Below are 23,276 nucleotides of genomic sequence, written 5' to 3'. Positions count from 1 at the left end.
TACAGGCCGACACTCTATCCACTGAGCCAAACTGGCTAGGACTTTTTTTTTTTTAAGGGAGATAAGGATAGCATATTTAGGAGATAGGTTACCTTTTCTAGAGTGGATACAGTTGTTAGTTTAGGGAAATACCTTGATTTATTTATAAGCAGAAGAATTTGGACTTGATGAATTAAATATTAAGTAATAGTGACATGATGTTAGCAGTATTTTAAGAAAAATTAATGTTAGATTTATACATACTGGCATACCTTAATGGTAGATAATATTTTTGCTTGTCATATAAGCATGAAGTTATGGTGGTAAGAATCTAGACTACCATTTGTATTAATGAAGTAGGAGACAGGAAGATGAAAAATATTTTCAAGAATTGAAAAGAGCCACACTTCTTAGAGTGGCATAGGGTCCTTACACAGGCTGTCTATAACCTCTCTGACTTCCTCTTCTACTACTTTCCCACTTGCTCACTCTGCTGAAGGCACAATAGTTGCCTTGCTATTCCTCAGCATCTACCTCTACACCTACATGCTGTTCCCTCTGCATGGGCTATGCTTCCTCTAGTATCTACCTGGCTTCCTCTTGCTCTTCCTGAAGGATTTGATTTAACATTACCTCATTTTCTCTGGTCATCTTACTCTAAAGCAGTGCTTCTCAACCTTTTGGCGCTTTAAATACAGTTCCTCATGTTGTGACCCAACCATAAAATTGTTTTCGTTGCTACTTCATAACTGTAATGTTGCTACTGTTATGAACCGTAATGTAAATATCTGATATGCAGGACGACCCCTGTGGAAAGGTCGTTCGACCGCCAAAGGGATCTCGACCCACAGGTTGAGAACTGCTGCTCTAAAGTTAAGGGAAGAGGAATGAGGTAAATAAGTTCTCTCTTTAGTTCTTTTTCCCAGCTTTATTTTTCTCCTTAGCTCTTAACAATGTCTATATGTTTATCTTATTATCTATTCATCCCCTTTAAACTGTAAGCTACCTGATAATAGAATTTTTTTTTAAATATATTTTTATTGCCCTAGCTGGTTTGGCTCAGCAGATAGAGCGTTGGCCTGCGGACTGAAGGGTCCCAGGTTCGATTCCGGTCAAGGGCATGTACCTGGGTTGCGGGCACATCCCCAGTGGGGGTCGTGCAGGAGGCAGCTGAATCGATGTTTCTATCTCATCTATGTTTCTCTCTATCTCTCTCCCCCTCTCCCTTCCTCTCTGTAAAATATCAAAATATATTTTGATATGATTTCCGAGAGGAAGGCAGAGAGAGAGAAACATCAATGATGAGAGAGAATCTTTGATTGGCTGCCTCTTACACACCCCCTACTGGGGATTGAGCCCACAACCAGGGCATGTGCCCTTGACCAGAATCAAACCCAGGACCCTTCAGTTCGCAGGCCGACGCTCTATCCACTGAGCCAAACCAGCTAGGGCTGATAATAAAATTTATATACTTTTTTTTTCATTGTTTTATATCCAGGGCTTTAGAGTTATATGCCCAGCAGAGTAGACTCTCAAATATTAGGTGCAAGAATGGATAAATGAAGCTGTGAAGCATCAGCACAACTTTGTAACTGGCCTCAGGGGTCATAGATGATGACAGACTTTCACTGTCAAAATATTAAAGCTGTTTTATAATATATTTGTGAATTAGGCATGAAAAATATATGTCCAGTATATTATTTTATTTAATTACTAGAGGCCCGGTGCACGGATTCATGCACTGGTAGGGTGTGTGGCCTGTGGGGATTGCCTGCTCTGGGAGCACTGCTCATCCTGGTCAGCCAAGCGGCTGTGGCCCTCTGAGTGGCTGCTCCTGCTGTGGGAGTGCTGCTCATCCCAGTCAGCCGAGCAGCTGACTGAGTGTCTGCCCCCTGGTGGTCAGTGCACTTCATAGCGACTGGTCAACCAGTCGTTCTGTTCTGCTGGGCTTTTGTATATAGAGATATTAAATTGTTTATTCAGATATAATTAAATAGCATGCCATTCACCCATTTAAAGTTTACAATTCAGTGGGTCTTAATATATTCATAGTTGTATGACAAATCATCACAATAAATTTTAGAATATTTTCATCATCCCAAAATGAAACCATACACCTTCCAGCTATAACCGCAGCCCTAAACCGCCACTAATCTACTTTCTGTCTTATAGATTTGCCTATTCTGGATATTTCCTATAAGGGTTAGGGATATTAAGATGAGCACGGGATGTCTTTTCATTTATTTAGTTCTTCAATTTCAATGATTTTTGTAGTTTTAGAGTACAAGTTTTTGCACTTCTTTTGTTAAATTTTTTCCTAGGTATTTTCTTTTTAATACTGTTATAAATTTTATTTTCAGATAGTTTGTTACTATTGTATAGAAATACAAATTGACTTTTGTATATTGATCTTGTATCTTACAACATTGGTTTTTAGTGTGTTCCCTGGGATTTTCTATATACAAAGTCATGTCATCTGCAAATAAAGATAGTTTTGCTTTTTCCTTTCTAATCTGGACGCCTTTTCTTTCCTTTTACTATCTCACTTCTCTGGCTTGCACATCTAGTGCAGTGTTGAATAGAAGCGGCAAGAGTGGACACCTTGTCTTATTCTTGATCTTAGGGGGAAATAAGTCTTTCCCCAGTGAAATATGATGATGATTGTGGAGTTTTTGTAGATCTATTATCATAAAAAAGTTACCTTCTGTTTCTGGTTTGTTGAATGTTCTTATCATGAAGAATTGTTGAATTTTGTCAAATGCTTTTCTGTGTCTCTTAAATGGTCATATGGTTTTTGTTCTATATCCTATTAAGACATTATTACATTAATGTAATAATGTTAAAGCAACCTTGCATTCCTGGAACAAATCCAATTATGTCATGGTGAATAATCTTATTTATTTGTTTGTTTGTTTATTATCATTACTAGAGGCCCAGTGCATGAAATTTGTGCACTCAGGGGGTAGGGGGTCCCTCAGCCTGGCCTGTGCCCTCTCGCAGTCTGGGAGCCCTCGGGGGATGTCGGACTGACTGCTTAGGTCTGCTCTCCAAGGGTCTAAGCCAGCAGTCGGACATCCTTAGCATTGCTGCAGAAGTGGAAGGGGCTCCCGCCACTGCTGCTGTGCAGCACTCCCCCTGTGGGAGCACACTGACCACCAGGGGGCAGCTCCTGCATTGAGCACCTGCCCCCTGGTGGTCAGTGTGTGTCATAGCAACCGGTCGTCCCGCCGTTTGGTTGATTAGCATATTGGCCTTTTATTATGTAGGATTATTTTTTAAACCTCACCTGAGTATATTTTTTCATCCTTTCCCCTTCAGAACATTTGTAAATCCCTCTCCCATCTCCTTTCCCAAATTATATAATTTCAGTATTTGGGAAGATAATTTAAAAAACAATGGTTTCTTGTCTTTGCAGATGTTAGAAGGGAAAAGCAAAATTTCTGTCAATGACTTCCTCATAAAGGCTTCAGCTTTGGCATGTTTAAAAGTTCCTGAAGCAAATTCTTCTTGGCTGGACACAGTTATAAGACAGTAAGTATAACACTGCTGGGGAAGGTGTATCCATCAGCAGTTTTGTTATGTTATCTAATGTATACCTAGGAGTGTAGGGTAAGGAGAAATGGAATACAGAGAGGACTGTAACTGCCATAGTAAAACAATTTGTAAACGGCATAGAACTATTTATGAGATAGTCCTAAGTTTACATAGTAAAGACTACAGATTCTTTGTATGAGCTCAATAAAGGGAGATGAGTGTATATATATGTACAGTTAAGTTGATAATGATTCTTACAAAGGAAAGTGATATATTTTTTGTTCACTAGTTCTGCTGAACTTTAGAGGGGGGACAAATTTGAAAACAAACCAAAAAACAGTTTTATTAATGTTATGGTGACTTGTGACTAGTGGTGGCACCGTGTCTTTCACATATTGTCTCATTTAATCCTATGACCACCTTATGAGCTAGGTGCTTCACTCCCATTTTCTAGACGAAGAAACTGAGGCTTAGTGAGTTAAATCTATCCCCGAGTTAATATGTTAATAGTAGAACTGTGATCAGAAACCAGGATTCTGACTTCTAAGCCTAGGCTTTTCCTATTATGTAGGCTTTTAAATATTATTAATTTAATTTTTATTAAAATAATAGTATATATGTTAAAATATTGCTGCATGGCTTACAGGGACCTGCTCAGCCTTTAATCTGAAGTCCAATCCCAAGAGGCAAACACAGATTTTAAACTATTATTTCTTTTGGTATTTACCTTCATAGTGGATTTTTTTTTTCATTTCTTTTACTTTACTGAATGATTTCCTATTAAAGAAGAATTAAGATTTAATTGATTGTACCCTCCCTAAACACTCCCACCCACCCATCATCTTACAAAATAAATTATAGCACAAATTTTGTTTATGACTAAAATGTTTAGTATGCTTTGAATACTAACCTAACTGCTTTTATTTTATTTATAATCCTCACCCGAGGATATTTTTCCCCCATTAATTTATTTTTTAATCTTGTTAAAAGTATTACATGTCCTCTTTCTTCTACCATTAACCACCTCCAGCTATCTATCCCCCCCCCCCCCCACCACACACACACCCCCCCCCAGGCTTTCACCACCTAAATGTCTGTGTCCATGGGTTATGCATATACTAGTACATACAGGTCTTTGGTTGATTGCCTCCCACCCACCCACCCACCCTTCCCTGCCTCCCCTCTGAGATTCTGCATTCTGTCCTATGCTTCCATGTCACTGGATCCTCTCTGTTCATCAGTTTATTTTGTTAATTAGATTCCACATAGGAGTGAGACCATATGATACTTTTCTCTGACTGACTTCCTGGTATTTCACTTATCATGATATTCTCCAGGTCCCTCCATGCTGTCTCAAAAGGTGCAAATGTCCCACAGCTTTTTATTATTTTTTAAATTGATTTCTGAGAGGAAGGGAGAGGAGAGAAACATCAATGATCAGAGAGAATCATTGATTGGCCGCCTCCTGCATGTCCCCTTCTGGGGATCAAGCCCGCAACATGGGCATGTGCCCTTGACCAGAATTGAACCCAGGACCATTCAGTCCACAGGCCGATACTCTGTCCACTGAGCCAAACTGGCTAGGGCTGTATCACAGCTTTTTTTAATCCACTCATCTACTGATGGGCACTTGGCTGTTTCCAAATCTTAGCTGTTATAAATTGTGCTGCTATGAATATAGAGGTGCATATATTCTTTCTGATTGGTGTTTTGGGTTTCTTAGGATATATTTCTAGAAATGGGCTCACTGGGTCAAATGGCAGTTCCATATTTAATTTTTTGAGGAAACTCCATACTGTTTTTCCATAATGGCTGCACCGTCTGCATTCCCACCAGCTGTGCACTAGGGTTCCCTTTTCTCCACATCTTCACCAACACTTGTCATTTGTTGATTTGTTGATGGTAGCCATTTTGACAGTGTACTTACCTATATAGTTTAAGTTTAAAAATTTTGGCTCTCAAAAGAAATTTTAATCGTTGTACTGTTGATATTTGGCTCTGTTGACTAATGCGTTTGCCGACCACTGGCCTAACACCTAACTGCTTTTTTTTTTAATGTTTGCACCTTCTCGTTTTTTTTTTTGTTTTTTTTTTTACTTCTTTGCTCTCTAAAGCTGTAACGTTGAAAAATCACCGTAAAAGTCACAGAGTCTATACAGCTGCCACTTCCTGGGCCTGGTGATCCCTGATGGCCACACACCAACTCACATTTACAGCATCCCCAACATGGTCGAGCCTCATCATTTCTCCTACCAGACTCTGAATCTGTGGGCATCTCATGCAGAAACTATCCCGTATTATTAAAGCAGCACAAAGTTGCCTGGTGGAGCCAGGACTGCTTTTTTTTTTTTAATAAGTCTTTATTGTTCAGATTGTTACAGTTGTCCCTCTTTTTTCTCCCCATAGCTCCCCTCCACCCGGTTCCCACCCCACCCCATGCCCTTCCCCCCCATTGTCCTTGTCCATAGGTGTTTGATTTTTGTCCAGTCTCTTCCCACACCCCCCACACCACCTTCCCCCCGAGAATTGTCAGTCCACTCCCTTTCTATGCCCCTGATTCTATTATATTCACCAGTTTATCCTGTTCATCATATTTTTATTCACTTGATTTTTAGATTCACTTATTGATAGATATGTATTTGTTGTCACTTTGTTGTTCATAATTTTTTATCTTTACCTTTTTCTTCTTCCTCTTCTTAAAGAATACCTTTCAGCATTTTATATAATACTGGTTTGGTGGTGATGAACTCCTTTAGCTTTTTCTTATCTGTGAAGCTCTTTATCAATTCTGAATGATAGCTTTGCTGGATAAAGTAATCTTGGTTGTAGGTTTTTGGCATTCATCACTTTGAATATTTCTTGCCACTCCCTTCTGGCCTGCCAAGTTTCTGTTGAGAAATCAGCTGACAGTCGTATGGGTACTCCCTTGTAGGTAACTGACTTTCTTTCTCTTGCTGCTTTTAAGATTCTCTCTTTGTCTTTTGCTCTTGGCATTTTAATTATGATGTGTCTTGGTGTGGTCCTCTTTGGATTCCTTTTGTTTGGGGTTCTCTGCGCTTCCTGGACTTGGAAGTCTATTTCTTTCACCAGGTAGGGGAAGTTTTCTGTCATTATTTCTTCAAATAGGTTTTCAATATCTTGCTCTCTCTCTTCTTCTGGCACCCCCATAATTCGGATGTTGGTATGCTTGAAGTTGTCCCAGAACTCCTTACACTATCTTCATATTTTTGGATTCTTTTTTCTTTTTGCTTTTCCAGTTAGGTGTTTTTTGCTTCTTCATATTTCAAATCTTTGACTTGATTCTTGGGATCCTCTAGACTGCTGTTGGATCTCTGTATATTATTCTTTATTTCAGTCAGTGTATGCTTAATTTCTAACCGGTCCTTTTTCATATCCTTGAAGGTCTCACTAAATTTCTCAGAGGTTTCTAGAAGATTCTTGAGTAATCTTATAACCCTGGTTTTGAACTCTATATCCAGTAGTTTGCTTTCCTCCATTTCTTTCATTTGTGACGTTTCTTTGTCTTCGCATTTTAGCTGCTTCCCTGTGTTAATAGAGTGGCTTTGTGTGCTAGGTGTCCTATAGGGCCCAGTGGCTCAGCCTCCCCAGTCACCTGAGGTGAACGCTCTTGGTTGTCTTTTCTCTTCTGCATGTGCCTCAAAGTATTCTTTTAATCTAAAATCCCAAGTTGCTGCTTCAGAATTAATGGCAGCTTAAAACACTCATTCTCTTGCTTTGGGTTCTCTGAGATACCTTTATTATATAGTTGCATAGCCTTGGGCTCCAGCAGAGGGAGGGCAGAGTGAACTGGAGCTGTGTGAACAGAAGCCAGGGTTGGGGGATCTCTGCTTTTCTACTCTATGACCAGTCAGCCTGAAAAAAGGCTCCCCAGTCTCCTAACTGCTTTTAAAGATTGCTTACCAGCCGGCTAGTGTTCTGTGTACGCATCATGAATTCTTTCTGAAACTCCCCAAGAGAACTCTAAACCATTTTTCAGTCCTATCAAACATATCAGGTTATTTACTGATTCTGACTTTCTTCTTGGTCACACCATTCTTGGAGAACATCTGAGGGTCTTACTATTCCTTACACACTATACTAGTTTCCTAGGGCTGCCATTACAAATTACACAAAATTGGTCACTTAAAGCAAAAATTTATTATGAGTTCTGAAGGCCAGAAGTCTGAAATCAAGAAGTTAGCAGCGCTCTGCTCCCCCCACAGGCTGTAGGCGAGAATCTGTTCTTGCTTTTTCCAAGTCTGGTGGCTCTAGGCATTCCTTGGCTTGTGGCTGCATAATTCTTACCTCTGGCTACATTTTCACATGGTCTTCTCTGTTTGTGTCTTCCCTCTGTTTCTTTTCTTTCTTTTTTTCTTTTCTTTTTTTACAGAGAGGAAGGGAGAGGGATAGCGAGTTAATAACATCGATGTGAGGGAAACATTGATCAGGTGCCTCCTGCACAGCCCCTTCTGGGGATGTGCCCGCAACCAAGGTACATGCCCTTGACCGGAATCCAACCCGGGACCCTTCACTCCGCAGGCCATTCCCTTCTGTTTCTTACAAGGAGACTTGGCATTGGATTTAGGGTCCACCCAGATAATCCAGGATGATATGATCTCAAGATCCTATTTACACCTACAAAGACCTTTTTACTGAATAGGTCACATTGGTAGATTCCAAGGTCAAAACACAGACATCTCTTTGAGAGGGCTGCTATGAACATCTGCATACAATTTGTGTTGACATGTTTTCATTTTTCTTTGGTAGATTCCTCAAAGTGGAATTGTTGGGTCATAGGGTAAATTTATATTTAACCTTTAAAGAATATCTGAAGGAGCCACTGCTTAGATCAAAGGATTGAGGTTGCAGGGCTTTTTCTCAGTGTTGTTAATTAATTCTTACCAGATACTATTCATTCATTTGTTCATACAGCTATTCAATAAGTACTTACTGAACATGTACTGTTTGCTTGATTTAGTGGTAAACAAAATAGGAAACACCATCCGTCCTCTCTTAGGACGATTATAAATAAGTAATATTGTAATAATAGGATAATTAAGAAAGCAGTATTTGCTGTGTGATATCTTGGACAGAGCCCAGCTACAACTGCTAAAAGCCACAAACTATTATTAGAGTGGGTCTCTTTTTTGCAGATGGCAAAAGCCTGCTTCTGGCAGCTTGGGCTCTTTGTGGGATTTGGTACCCATAATCTTCTCAACTTTGTGCCTAGAATAAGCTGGAGTTTTCCTTCATGTGAAGTTTTAACTTTTCTCGATTGCAGAACACTTTATCAGGGACCCTTTCATGGACACCCAAGGATACTACTAGTATAGATATAATTCAGGAGTTAGAGAACTTGGATGAGACAAAGAATCATTCTTTTCCACTCACCTGTAACTGAAATTTATTGTTTCCTCCTGTTAAACATGTAGAAAACAAATCAAAGAGGCGTTGATAATACCTGTGCTGGTGATCAGTAAAACTCAGTTATTTTCATGTCACAACCTATAGTTGTTGCAGGTGTGTTAAAATATTGTTTTGCTTATCACTACTTTAAAATTATAGCCATTATTAGACGTGCTGCAACATCTTGTTAATGAGTTAATATAATAGCATATATATCAAATTTTGTTTTTTGAATAATTAGATAACTAAATTTAAATATACTTATGGGGGGGTTTATTGGGGTTTATTCATTTGTTTAGTTTTTTTGGTAACTTATTTTACTTTCTTTGTTAAAAATATATATATATTCTGGGATGAGACCCAAATGCAGAGATGCTCATGGAGTAGAAAAGATTGGGAATCTCGTGGTTTGATGCACCACCACCCTACATCCTGAACACTCCTCTTTCTCCCACAATGCAGTCCTTTCCCTTCATTCTTCCTTTCATTTGCTCAAGCTCTGCTTGCAGACTCAACTCCAGCCAATCCACTTCGTCTCAGAATCCAAGGAGTTTTTTGTGTGTTTTTTTTTAATTCCTCACTGAATGCTAAGTCTTCTCCAACTACACCCATGTGTTAGTTGAGGCAGATGAGAAAGTTAGAGAATACACATGAAACCAACCTACTGACACATTAAAAGTATAAGTGGCCGGGGGGGGGGGGGGGGGGGGGCGGGGGCGGAGAAGACAGCAGAATGTAAAAATCTGGCTGAACAGTAGTACAAACTGAAGTAAATATCAATAATCTTGCTTAGCCTGATACAGAAGCTCTTAATAAACAATGGTGATGATCATTGAGATTTTCTTTTTCCTTTTTAAATAGAAATCATGTTGTCGATATCAGTGTTGCAGTCAGTACTCCTGCAGGACTCATCACACCTATTGTATTTAATGCACATATAAAGGGGCTGGAAACCATTGCTAATGATGTTGCTTCTTTAGCAACCAAAGCACGAGAGGGTAAACTACAGCCACATGAATTCCAGGTAAAGTGTTATTTATTTTCCTTACAAATGTTAAGAATTAAGTTATTTTTAAGGTCGGCATTATGTTTTTATTGCATTTTCCACCTTTTTTTCCTGCCTTGTATTCTCACTGACACAAGGTCCTAAAAATAAAGAAAAATTGAGTAACCTTTCAAAGGCTAAAAATAATGTTTTCCAAGTAGTGTACAAAAACCACACAACTACTTTTATTGTTAATGTAAAGAGTGTATATTTTAAGTAAGAGTATTTCATTTGGGCCTTTTTTTTCCCCCTTTTAGTTTTAATGACATAATTAGCAAAGAGGAATTATATATATTTAAGGTGTGCAACTTAACGTTTTGACATATACATATATTATGAAATGATCACCACAGTCAAGTTAGTTAATGTCTGTCACTTTATATACTTCTATTTTCTTCTTTTTTTTAATGGTAGTTCAGAAGGTTTTCTTAAAAGATTACCTTAAGGATTTTTCACAAAATGTCCTTTTTTTATGTTGACAAGCAATTAACATGATATTTTTTTCCTCTAGGGTGGCACTTTTACGATCTCCAATTTAGGAATGTTTGGAATTAAGAACTTCTCTGCTATTATTAACCCACCTCAGGCATGTATTTTGGCCATTGGTGCTTCAGAAGATAGACTGGTTCCAGCAGATAATGAAAAAGGGTAAGTGCCAAAATGGAGAGGGATCTATAAGGCCATTTTCATTACATTATACCTGTTTTTGAGTCTAGTTTTAGACTTATTGGCATGCCTTATTGGACTTTAGGTAGAGTCAGACATAAGTACAGAATGAAGTTTCTCAGGGCAGCAACTCTTCTTCTTTTACTAAATGCAGTTCATCTTTTTTGAGATGGGAAGCCTTATTTACTCTAAGTAAATAAGTTAGGGGTCACCATGCTTTTTTCTTGAAGAGGCATATAGTAAATAATTTAGGCTTTGTGGGTCATATGGTCTGTGTTGCAAGAACTCTGCCACTGTAGTGTGAAAGCAGCCATAGGTACTATGTAAATGAATTCCTATAAACTCCATTTGGTGGGATTTGGTCTGTGGGGTTTTAGTTTGCCAGTCCATGCTCCAGATGGCTGTTTGGTCTGTTCCTTCAAGCTGTTTGGTCTGGAAATATATAGGACATGAACAGTAGGTTGAAAATAATGTTACCTGATTGGGATTATAGGGTCAGGTTACTGGCTACAATCAGTGATTGCTTCTAGAATACCTAATAATATTTTTATCTTTTTCTAGATTTGATGTGGCTAGCATGATGTCTGTTACACTCAGTTGTGATCATCGGGTTGTGGATGGAGCAGTTGGAGCCCAGTGGCTTGCTGAGTTTAGAAAGTACCTTGAAAAACCTATCACCATGTTGTTATAATTAACCCAAGAATTTCTACAGACTTTCCCAAGTTACATTGGTTCATTCTTATCAAGATATAAATATGTTATTAAATAGGTGTTTCTTATTATTTTAAAGCTAACCAGTTATTTTTTAGTCTGTCCAGTTAAGTTATTTGTAATGGTCATTATGTTATCTTTTAAAATGCCAGTTACACCCAAATATTGTGTACATTTAGTAAATACCAGCTTTTAAGCTGTGTACTCGTAGGCAAGGGACATGTGGCATAGCCCTTTGGTGATAAGTACTTCCACTGGGAAATGTAGAGGTAGAATGTGGTTCCCTATTGGGTCAGGTATATTCAAGTAACCTGGATGAAACCATGAGAAGTTGAGATTTAATTGCCTCAAATGTTTTCCTTATATTTGAAGAAAAGAGAAATCAGGAAAATTTATTCTCTTGGAGAAAAGGTTTGAATCGAAGTGTGATGTTTTAACTTAACCTTAATTAAAATTTTTCTGTTATATGATCTTGGTTTTATCATGGATGGGAAAAGTAGAGAACTTCAAAGAAAATAAGTGAAAATTTAAAAGTCAACATTTTCTTAGATTTCTTCAACCACTGTTCTTTGTGTTTTTTTTAATGTATCCTGAAAAGGTTGTTCCCCCTTCTTGAGATGAGATAGAAATATAAACCAGCTGCTTGGCATAAATGAGAATTTGTGTGGGTGTTTAAACAATTTAAATGTATAATTCTGAGCAAAATTCTAGTTACCTCCAAATAAAAGAATATGCTTATGGAATTTTACAGAGAAGTTGTGAAAGTAGAATTTTTCCTATAATATCAACTGGAGGTTACTTGCAAATGAACTTAATTACCAGAATTTACTACTCAGATAACTTTGGGAAACTGGAATATGTATACATATATAACATATGATTTCTAGCAAGATATGTGCCAAAGTCCGTATGTATATCAACAAGTTCTGTCTGAAGAGGGAGAGAGATACATTGGTGAACAGTTTAGAATATAAAAGATGATGACCACAACAAAATGGTCATTTCTGTTTGGAAAAAGGAAAAACTTAAATGTGTGTTACAGTGTCCTTTGTTTTTCCACCCCAGTGTTGACTCATGTAAAATAAAAAAAAGCCCTAAAATCCTATTGTAGAGAAAAGAATTATTTAGGTTGCATACTACCTTATCGGCCTAAATATTTTTTCCCATTTTGCCTTCTGAGCAGGGACTGGGGTGAGGTTCAAGATAATAAAAATGAATTGGGAACATTATCACAATTCCAGGCTTTCTATTGAATTGATGTGCTTTAATAAATATTTGAAATTGTTTGACTATTTAAAATTAATCTGACTAGTGCTTCCTTGTATGTAGTATGTGGAGCTATCCTCTGAAATTTAGGTCTTTCATTGTTGAATCTATTTCTAAATGTTCATTATTACATGGTGCACAGTGACACTCCATATATTCCATAAATATTTCCCTTGTACAGTTATAAAAACATTATACAGTAATTGGTAATTATAGCTTGAACTGAAGATTATGCAGAAGGAACAAGCGTCTCACAGGGACCATCATCAGTATGAGCCACATCTGGTTCAAACACATGAAACTTCAGAGATAATTCATTATTTGCTAATGTTTATGGCTCTTTTGTTCCCTTTAAAGAAAAAATTAAAAGTTGCCTTCTAATAAAAATTGTTCTGAATTAAAAATTAATCTGGCCTGTAATCTAAATCGATTCAGTCTATTTATCTTACCAAATTGAAAGAGTAAAAGTTAGAAATAGTGGTTTGGTTCAAATTAATTGTTTAAAAGTGAAATTATGTTTTCAATGTGTCTGATCTAATTTTTGACCTGTAGGTAATTGATTTTCACATTAAGTGGTTAAGTGCAGGGACAGCTATAAGCTCTTAATACAGATACATTTTGATTTTATAAAATGGATAAAATCAGGACTCAGTTCAGAAGGGTTTAATCTAATACTTTAAGCTCAAGGAGTTACTGAAGACCTCATGTTGGGATATGGCACATAGCAAGATGAAAGTGTGGTCTGGCTCTGTTAGATACTTAACTCCAATCCTGAGGTTTGTGTGAATGTAGTTATGGTGTCTCGGGGCATTGTCTACGAGGGGGGTTGACATGATAGGAATGTGTTGCAAGGAATACTCATCACCTGTGTAGAAGCCCTGGAATACATGGGAAATGATCACTACTGATGGTTGAACCAAAACCAAGTTTATAGAAAAATCTAGTCTCTAAACAAGGATAATTAACGTCCACCTTGAATAATTTCCAGTTTTGAGGAAAAAAACATTTTGGCAAGATTTAAATTTAAACTCCACAGTTAATTTTAAGTTAATGCTCTTCCTGGGCCAAGTTTTGCCTTTTTGCAGAGAGGAGAAGGAGGTGATGTTTTCATGAATATAAAATCCATTGAAGGCCTGACCAGTAGTGTGATTAAGTGGGACACCCTGAAATAATGTGTGAAAATATTTTGGGATAACTAGGACATAAACATTTAAACATTAAGTGTGTTAGATCTTTTTTCTTTTAACTTGAAGTTTTGTTTTATTGCTTAAAATATTACAAAGAGTAGTACATATGTCTCCTTTCTTTCCCCCCTGCTTGACCTTCCCCCAGCCTCCCTACCCCCCAGTGTCTTGTGTCCATTGGTTATGCATATATGCATGCATACAAGTCCTTTGGTTGATCTCTTACCCGCCCCCCCCCCCCCCCCAACCCTCCCCGGCCTTCTTGCTGTAGTTTGACAGTCTGTTCAATGCTACTCTATCTTTTTTAAAAAATATATTTTATTGGTTTTTTACAGAGAGGAAGGGAGAGGGACAGAAAGCCAGAAACATCGATGCATCGATCAGCTGCCTCCCGCACACCCCCTACTGGGAATGTGCCCGCAACCAAGGCACATGCCCTTGACTGGAATTGAACCCGGGACCCCTCAGTCCGCAGGCCGATGCTCTATCCACTGGGCCAAACCAGTCAGGGCCTCTGTATCTATTTTTGTTCATCAGTTTATAATGGTCTTTATTGTCCATAAATAAGTGAGATCATGTGGTATTTTTCTTTCATTGACTGGCTTATTTCACTTAGCATAATGCTCTCCAGTTCCATCCATGCTGTTGCAAATGGTAAGAATTTCTTCTTTTTCAAGTGTGTTAGATCTTGACATGCATTTTATTAGTGAGTACACAAATACATAGCTGCTGACATAAGTATGTGCCGAGAGTACAAGAATAGAGATTCAACTAGTTCTGTGTGGTTATGGGATTTTAGGACATCATACAATTCTAGAACATTTTTAGATGATAAATTATCATATTGCTAGAAGGATTCAAATCCAGGTTAGGTTTAAGAAAATTATGTTTTGCCCTAGCTGGTTTGGTTCAGTGGCTAGAGCGTTGGCCTGTGAACTGAAGGGTCTGCGGTTTGATTCCAATCAAGGGCACATTGCCTGGCTTGCTGTGGGCTGGAGCCCCTGGTAGGGGGCATGCAGGAGGCGGCCAAGCAATGATTCTCATCATTGATGTTTCTATCTCTCTTCCTTTCTGAAATCAATAAAAATATATTAAAAAAAGAAAATTATGTTTTTAAATGTAACATCTATTTATAGTACAACTATAGCAGTTTCTAAAGTTAAAAAGTTTTAAAATTAATAAAGAATTTATTTAAAGACTTTATATTGAGCCCTGGCTAGTTTGGCTCAGTGGATAGAGCATCAGCCTGCGGTCTGAAGGGTGCCCATTTGATTCCATTCAAGGGTGCGTATCTCAATTGCAGACTTGATTCCTGGGGCCATGTGGGGGAGGCAACCAATCTATGTGACATTGATGTTTGTCTCTCCCCCTCCCTTCCATTCTCTCAAAATCAATGAAAAAAATTCCTGGGGTGAGGACTTGCAACAACAAAAAAAGACTGTTGAACTAGAAACTAATCACAAGGAAGTTGTATCTAGAAAAGATAATTAAGGGATGTTTATAGTTTGATGTGAGCATTGCTTTGGATATAAATTGGAAAGTTGATACATTTGTATTGAACTATCTTACAACTTAGATGAATGGGAGTTGAAAAGTATATCACCTCTGTATTTTTAAAAGTTAATTTCTTAGGCCTGGCTGGTATGGCTCAGTGGTTGAGTATCAGCCTATGAACTAGGAGGTCAGTTTCGATTCCTGGTCAGGTAACATTCCCAGGTTTCTGGGCTCGATCCCCAGTAGGGGGGGCATGGAGGAGGTAGCCAAACAATGATTCTCACTGATATTGCTCTCCCTTCCTCTCTGAAATCAATAAAAACAAGTTTTTAAAAGTTATTTTCTTAGGAGAATGGCACTTGTCCCAAAGACACTTGTACTTTTTTTAAAAATAGAGTTGGATGTATTTTGCATCTTATGTGCAATAACATCCAATTACTAATCCAAAGGAAAGTCCGTATGTGCTATTAAAAGTCCTGCCTGGGTAGCGTGGATTCCTGCTAGAGCTGTTTTATGGAAGTACAGAGGTTCACAGAACCATAGGTTTGCATATTCTTACATTGGCCTTGTATCGTTATTGCTGGAGGAAACTTTACTACTATATCCCTCTTGATAATAAAAACATGCACAGTCTGGGTTTTGTTTCTGATGCAAAAATTTACTAGAGACAATTTTTTTTTCCAACCAGTAAACAGAATTCTCACATGTTACTTGGAAACAAAATTTTCCCAAATGGTATTACTTAAGATATCTTCAAAAAAAGTATATCATGGCAATACTATTTTTAGTAATTGTTGCTTGATGCCAAGTTTTTTTGAAAAGGAGAAACTGAGGTGTGTTTTTTTGAAAAGGAGAAACTGAGGTGTGTTTTTTTTAAAGAACAGTTGAGAAAACCTCATTCCATTAAAAGGAACTCTTAGAAAACGGGAAACTAGTGTTTAAGATTCACCCATAATGAAGGTCCTATAATTCACATCACTTTAGCACTGAAAACCCAAAACAAATAATGCTCTTGACTTACACCAATGGCATTGTGATGATCAATGTAGCTTTCTCTTTGATAAATTTTGCTGTAGTCATTTCAGTATCCACAGATTCTGGAAGATTCAGATGCAATCTGTACTTCTCAGAGACCTCAATCAATAAATCATTCTAAGAATAATAAACCAAGAGAGATGTTAAAAGATAAAAATAGGAAAGCATTTCCTGGTTAAAATGAGTGTTGTTGGATTTCTGTTCTCCATTATTTACTCCTTTTCCATAAGAAGAGGATCCCAACTTATTGCCATTAACTTGCAGTGGGCAATAACATTACTGTTGTAAATCCCTGAGCTTTTGAGATTTGTTATTGCTGTCGAATACATCAAAAGTTAACTGAGCAGTAGCAGAAGATGGGTGTTGTCATCCCAAATTACATGAATTTACCTTGGGGCAGACAAGCAAACATCAAGGAAACTTACTGGAGACTGGAAAGATGGCTGACCCATGTTTTATAGTGATAAAGCTCTTAGTAAAACTATCACAGTAATTTGGAAGACAAATTACCTAGTAAATTTGTGGCTTTAGGTAAAGAAGTGGTAAAATAAAATTTTGGTGGCATGCATTGGTTTTATGGGCTACGTTTAACAAGGTATGACAAAAAGATGAACTTAAGACTAGAATTTACCAGTTTGCAGAGTTGAAAGGGAATATACAGAGCCAAGAAGTTCTAAGACTTGACAGAAATGCAAATAATTTTTTTTCAACCAGTAAAGGATAAAACTGAGGTTATTATTATTTTTACCAATGAAGGCTGATTAAGACTCCTAGCGGCAAAGACTAAATCACAAATCTTTATACTTTTGTTAAAATTTCTACCTGGGTTAAGGTGGATCTCAATAAATCCTTACATTTGACTCAAATGACAGCTATTAAGTAAAAAAGGACAAGTCATTGGAAAATGGACATGTCTAAAAAAGACTTGTTGGGTATAGCACTGAATGGAATTAAATAAAATATTACCAACCTGGACTAAAATTAATTAAAAATAATCTTTGGACCCCAAACATTCTATGGGTGTGAAGCAGGCTGAGTAAATTGCTCAGCATCTAAGGACGGCATATTCTATCTACATTGCCCATTCTACATGAACCTCCCAAATAATGGAACTGAAGGTAATGGGAAACAATGGGGCTAGGCCGGTGGTCGGCAAACTCATTAGTCAGCAGAGCCAAATATCAACAGTACAATCGTTGAAATTTCTTTTGAGAGCCAAATTTTTTAAACAAATTATATAGGTAGGTACATTGTTATTAATTAGGGTACTCCTAAGGCTTAGGAAGAGCCACACTCAAGGGGCCAAAGAGCCACATGTGGGTTGCGAGCCGCAGTTTGCCGACCACGGGGCTAGGCAATACAGGTATCCATAATGGCCCTAAAGCGAGAACATCCTCTACATGCAGGAAAAGAGACCCTCAAAATACTTGTCTACCAGGATGTCAGCATTGCTGTGTACCAGTAACTGCTGTGGGCCTCATATTTTTACCATTTCTGAATTGAGACTGTTAATAGTGGCTATCTTCTCCCTATTTAACTTTGTATGGGATTACGGGAACAGATAACTTGTGCTTGCAATTCATAGGTCTGGTTCAAGAGGCGCAAAATGCAGACTACGATGGCAAAATCCTGTACTTTGGAGTCTGATACTAAAATTAGAGGTGTCTTTCTTGGAAAAAGATACACATATTTGTGAGGAAGTGAGTGGACTGTGGTAGACTATAGGATTGTTGCCAATTATTTGAACTCTGAAAGAGGATTATATGTATATCCCTGTGACGACTCTTGAGAATAGTCTTCCCTGCCCTATCAATGTAGGACTTGGCCTAATGACTTACTTTAGCCAATAGGATGTGAATAAAAGTGATATATACCATGTCTGAGAGGGAGTTTTAGGATCCATTGCATGGTTTGGCCATTTCTATTTTCCTCTGCCAGGAGAATGAAATAGGTCAGATAGGAATTGCTTCTTCATTTATATCTTAAAATGTGTAAGATCTATCAAGCAGAGCCCTAGCCAGTTTCACTCAGTGGATAGAGCAGGGGTGGGCAAAGTTTTTGACTCGAGGGCCACAATGGGTTCTTAAACTGGACTGGAGGGCTGGAACAAAAGCATGGATGGAGTGTTTGTGTGAACTAATATAAATTCAAAGTAAACATCATTACATAAAAGGGTACGGTCTTTTTTTTTTTTTTTAGTTTTATTAATTTCAAACGGGCCAGATCCGGCCGACGGGCTGTAGTTTGCCCACAGTTGGGATACAGCATTAGCCCTCGGACTCAACGATCCCAATTTCGATTATTTTTAAGGGCACCTACTGCTGTTGCAGGCTCCATCCCCAGCCCTGGTCAGGGCACATGCGGAGGCAACCAATCAATGTGTCTCTCTTACATCAATGTTTCTCCCTCTCTCCCCCCTCCTTTTCACTCTCTAAAAAATCAATGGAAAATATCCTTGGGTGAGGATTAACCACAACAAAAAAAAGGTTGAGCAGAGTAGGCCTACCTGACATGTAACCTGAGCAAATTACTGTAAGTTACTGAGATTGTGGAGTTAGTTACTACAGCATAACATAGTGACTTGACTGATAAAAATTTACGATAGTTATCTATTCAACTTACCTCAGAAACACTAAGGTCACAGAGAGATACTGAATTAATACCAGGTAATTCAACTTTTAATTCAATTTTCAGTGGTTTCTCATTCTGATCTGCCACAATTTTTAATTCATAGGCTGGAGTCTTCATCTCCACCTGGATCTCTGTACTGGAAATCTCTTCTATCAGGCACCCCTTTTTGCTTGAAACTTGGTCTTTTGGCAGTAAAAGTTGAGGGAAGTGATCTGAATTGCTCAGAGTACTGCTTCTTATCTGCTCAAGGGTTAGTTCTTTATGGAAAAAAAAGGGGGGATAAAATCACAAAATTGATCAACAACATAAACAACTATCAGTACTATCAGGCTACTAGCTGCAATATATGTAGTGCTAGCCAAGATGGCAGATAAAGCTGCAGTTAATTGAGTTTGGGAATCTTAAACGAATCTTAAACCAAAAAGATTTAAAAGTTTGCAGGATTTAAAAATCTTTAAGGACATGCTAATATTTCTAATATCTTTATCTTTTTCTATTTTAAGTTATTCATCTTTTAAAATTGAGATTTCCAGTTTGCAAAATGCACACAGGATACAAAAATTTTAAACCAGTATAATTTTCCATTTATATTCATTAACTTACCTTTTCTCATTTTCTCTTTTAAATCTGTGGGGCCAGTTTGGATTCCCATCAGGTTTTGTTTCATCCTTTGAATGCTTCCTTTTATTTTAAATTTGGTAATATGGTAAACGTGTGTGAGAGTGACCTGGAGTTGTTCCTCGATGCATTTCATGGCCATCTGTATTAACTGATCTTTTTTCACTTGGTCCTTTTCTGCTGCCTGGAGAACATCAGGATTGTAGGCAACATCGATGACTGTGTAAACATCTGCGTGTGTAAAAAAGAAAAGAAAAAAAAGATAAATATTTGTGCATGAGATTCAGAGGGTGTGAAATGAAGACAACCTGTTTCCCTAATGATATTGTCAGGTAATATATTAAGCCATAATCCTGATAAACCTAGAAAGTATAAATCCTATTCCTATATTTTTCAGAAGCAATCATAAAGATGCTATGTACACAATTTCAATGAGGGCATTTCTTGGCATTTTATATGGGTTAAAAACAGTTTATATTATTAGGCAAACAGTAATAAAAACTTTTAAAATGAGTAGCTTTGTTTTTTTCTAAATATATTTTTATTGATTTCAAAGAGGAAGGAAGTGGGAGAGACAGATATAAACATCAGAGATGAGAGAGAATCATTGATCAGCTGCCTCCTTTACGCCCCACACTGGGGATTGAGCCTGTATCCCATGTGCCCTGACCAGGAATGGAACCGTGACCTCCTGGTTCATAGGTCAATGCTCAACCACTGAGCTATGCTGGCCGGGCAACAGTATTCATTTTATATAAAGGTATATTTATTAGTCATTAGCTACATTATAACCAAATAAAATATTTTTCATGTATTGTCTTTTACCAAGTAAAATCTGGTTCATGCTATTCCCAATAAAATTTTTTTTAAAAATGTATTTTATTGATTTTTTTTACAGAGAGGAAGGGAGAGGGATAGAGAGTTAGAAACATCGATCAGCTGCCTCCTGCACACTCCCCACCGGGGATGTGCCCGAAACCAAGGTACATGCCCTTGACTGGAATCGAACCGGGACCCTTGAGTCCACAGGCCAATGCTCTATCCACTGAGCCAAACCAGTTAGGGCCCAATAAAATTTTTAAAATGTGTTTTCTGTCCCATAATTCTATGTACCTGATGTTTCAGACATATCTTCTGGTCTGCCAACACTCAGAGGTACTGGATGAGTGAGTGATTGGGGAGCTGGAATCCTTTTCCATTGACATAGGTTGATAAAAAGTGTTTTTTCTTTAGGTTTCTAGAAATCAAATAATTTTGCATATCAAATATATTTCAAAATAATTTCCTAAAAGCAACACCTCACAGAATTTGAAGAGTAAGAATTTTAGGCTCCAAGTAAGTTATTACTTGTATTAAAACTGTGTTTGAGAAATTATACTGTTACCTGATTTTCCCAAAGCTCTTTATCAGGAATCCAGTTGCTACTCCCAGAGGAACTGGGAGGAGGTAGGGGGAATTGATCTAAGCAGCTGTTCCATTTTTTATTTTTGACCATTTTTCACCACTTTCTTACTCCCCCTCCCAACCAAATAAGTTCTCTTTATTTGGAAAATCTCCAATTCTATGATTCTGTATTAAATCATTACATTACTTTTATTTTCATTCTAGCCAAAAAATGGCTCATTTTGAGATCTCCAAAATATGTAAAATATGAACTTCCCATTTTTACTCCTTCAGTGCAATCTTCTGCACTACATTTCACGTTCCATTTAGAGTGGCAGTTTCCCTCAGTGTTAAAGTAACAATAGCTAAAGGCAAGCTATTCTCTGGTTATTGCAGGATCATTTCACTCAGGACCTCCCATCCAAGGGCACCAACTCTACATACCAGGATCCTTGTTTGTAGACAGAGCTGTGGTTCTGGGGCAGCACAAGGCTGTTTGCCCTCTTTCAGCTGCTGTTGAATGAAGTTCTTGTAGCTCTCAGGGTTACTTTCAGCCAGATCATCTAGTAGGTTCCAGAACTGAGTAACTTGGGTAAGCAGACCGTTTGAGGATGACTCCATGATTGAGGTGAATAGGCCTCTTAGGTCTGAGGAAAGACACGACTTAAGTAAAAATAATCTGTGTAGCTGTTGATTCATTTCTTCTTTTGGGAGAGGAGGAGCAGGTCAGGAATTGTTTTGGTGGAGTTAGCTGTTATCCTTAACTGTTCCTAAAACACCAAGGATCAGCACCACTTTATCTTTTCCTTATTCTTGAATTATCTAGTATCACTTTTAAAAAAATATATTTTATTGATTTTCTACAGAGAGGAAGGGAGAGAGAGAGAGACAGAGAGTTAGAAACATCAATGAGAGAGAAACACCGACCAGCTGCCTCCTGCACACCTCCCACTGGGGATGTGCCTGCAACCCAGGTACATGCCCTTGACCGGAATCGAACCTGGGACCCTTCAGTCCGCAGGCTGACGCTCCATCCACCGAGCCAAACCGGCTTCAGCTAGTATCACTTTTTAGAATTTATCTCAAGCTGTCCTCTCAGATCATAAGGCCTTACCTCCCCTAGACCCTCACAAGCCCTGAGGGGCCAGAGTACTCATTGAAGTCTGTGCGTCCAGGTAGTTTCCTTTTTCCAGCACCTGGGCTTTGGCTGACTGGTGCCGGAACCAGTCTGGAAATTGCCAGACTTCCTTAATCCTCAGCATAGCTTAGTAGTTAAAAGCATGGACTTGCCCTGGCTGGTGTGCGTCAGTTGGTTGAGTGGTGTCCCAGGCACCAAAAGGTTGCAGGGCCCTAGCTGGGTTGGCTCAGTGGATAGAGCCTCGGCCTGTGGACTCAAGGGTCTCAGGTTGGGTTCCAGTCAAAGGGCACATGCCCGGGTTGCTGGCTTGATCCGATGATTCTCTCTCATAATTGATGTTTCTATCCTCCCGTCCCCTCTGAAATCAATAAAAATATATTTTTAAAAAACCCTCAAAAAACCAAAAGGTTGCAGGTTCGATTCTCTGTCAGGACACATGCAGGGGGCGGCTGATAAATATTTCTCTCTCACGTCGATGGTTCACTCCCTCCCTCCTCCTTCCTGTCTCTCTGAAATCAATAAAAACATTAAAAAAAAAAAAAAGGCATGGACTCTGCCTAGATTCCAATCTTAGCTCTCTCACTTACTGGCTGTGTGACCATGAGCAATTAATGTATGTCTGTGCCTCAGTTTATTCTCAAGATGAAGACGATAGCACCAATCTCCTGGGGTTACAGTGAGGATTAAGGAAGCTAATGTAGAGAGGCTGGAACACGCGGTCAGCGCTATGTGACACTAATAATATCCTCTCTGTCTTGAGACAAGTTCCCTCGCACCTTCCTCCCCCAACTGGAAGGAGCCCCAGAGCACCCACCGAGTGAGGAGGAGGAGGTTTGGGTTCTTCGAACACTACATTAGGGTGAGACTAAAGGGAAACTTAACTAATGGGCAATCATTCCAGAGGTCTGCGAACCCACCTCTCGGTTTCTTGACAAACCGCGACGCCTGTTACCAGGGTAACCACACTGGGTAGCACCTAATTGGGTCCGGAGTGCTCTCGTGAGAAGGTCCTTCCACTTCCAGTTCCGGAGTCTCCCCACTGCGCCGCGGGCTTCGCTTCCCAGCGGAGCCTGAACCCCTTCCCCAGGAAGGCGCCCGCCATCCTGCGGCACCGGTCGACCTCTTGAGAGGCCTGGAAACCCTCCCTGTGGACGTCTCCGAGGCTCCTGTGGGTGGGAAGGATTTC

The 23,276-nt window shown here is 38.7% G+C and overlaps 2 protein-coding genes across 7 annotated transcripts in view; one reads left to right on the top strand and one right to left on the bottom strand.

The window, feature by feature from the left end:
- DLAT (dihydrolipoamide S-acetyltransferase) overlaps positions 1-13,027 on the top strand; it is a 31,578-nt gene extending 18,551 nt beyond the window's left edge. Inside the window, exons 11-14 of the mRNA XM_070426043.1 lie at positions 3,395-3,510; positions 9,781-9,943; positions 10,476-10,612; positions 11,192-13,027. Coding sequence (XP_070282144.1) covers positions 3,395-3,510; positions 9,781-9,943; positions 10,476-10,612; positions 11,192-11,321 — 546 coding nt within the window. The 3' untranslated portion in view covers positions 11,322-13,027. The remainder of the gene's footprint in view (positions 1-3,394; positions 3,511-9,780; positions 9,944-10,475; positions 10,613-11,191) is intronic.
- PIH1D2 (PIH1 domain containing 2) lies at positions 6,636-23,247 on the bottom strand. Of its 6 annotated transcripts, none has more exons than XM_070426046.1 (7): positions 23,008-23,247; positions 21,397-21,599; positions 20,683-20,806; positions 19,555-19,800; positions 18,943-19,208; positions 16,307-16,437; positions 6,636-7,891 (listed from the first exon to the last, which is right to left on the bottom strand). In XM_070426046.1, the coding sequence occupies exons 2-7, from the start codon at positions 21,571-21,573 to the stop codon at positions 7,825-7,827; spliced, it is 1,011 nt and encodes a 336-aa protein (XP_070282147.1). In that variant the 5' UTR covers positions 21,574-21,599; positions 23,008-23,247; the 3' UTR covers positions 6,636-7,824. The 6 variants fall into 6 exon arrangements, with proteins under 6 accessions (XP_070282147.1, XP_070282150.1, XP_070282145.1 ...); XM_070426049.1 differs by lacking the exon at positions 6,636-7,891 and adding an exon at positions 8,905-8,930; XM_070426044.1 differs by lacking the exon at positions 6,636-7,891 and adding an exon at positions 10,951-11,062.
- Positions 23,248-23,276: the final 29 nt, after the last annotated feature.

The sequence above is a fragment of the Myotis yumanensis genome, unplaced genomic scaffold, assembly GCF_028538775.1.
Source record: "Myotis yumanensis isolate MYYU_CA2020_CCGP unplaced genomic scaffold, mMyoYum1.0.hap1 SCAF_10, whole genome shotgun sequence".
Classification (NCBI taxonomy): domain Eukaryota; kingdom Metazoa; phylum Chordata; class Mammalia; order Chiroptera; family Vespertilionidae; genus Myotis; species Myotis yumanensis.
Note: the sequence above shows the minus strand (reverse complement) of the source record. Positions and strands in the feature narration are given on the sequence as shown.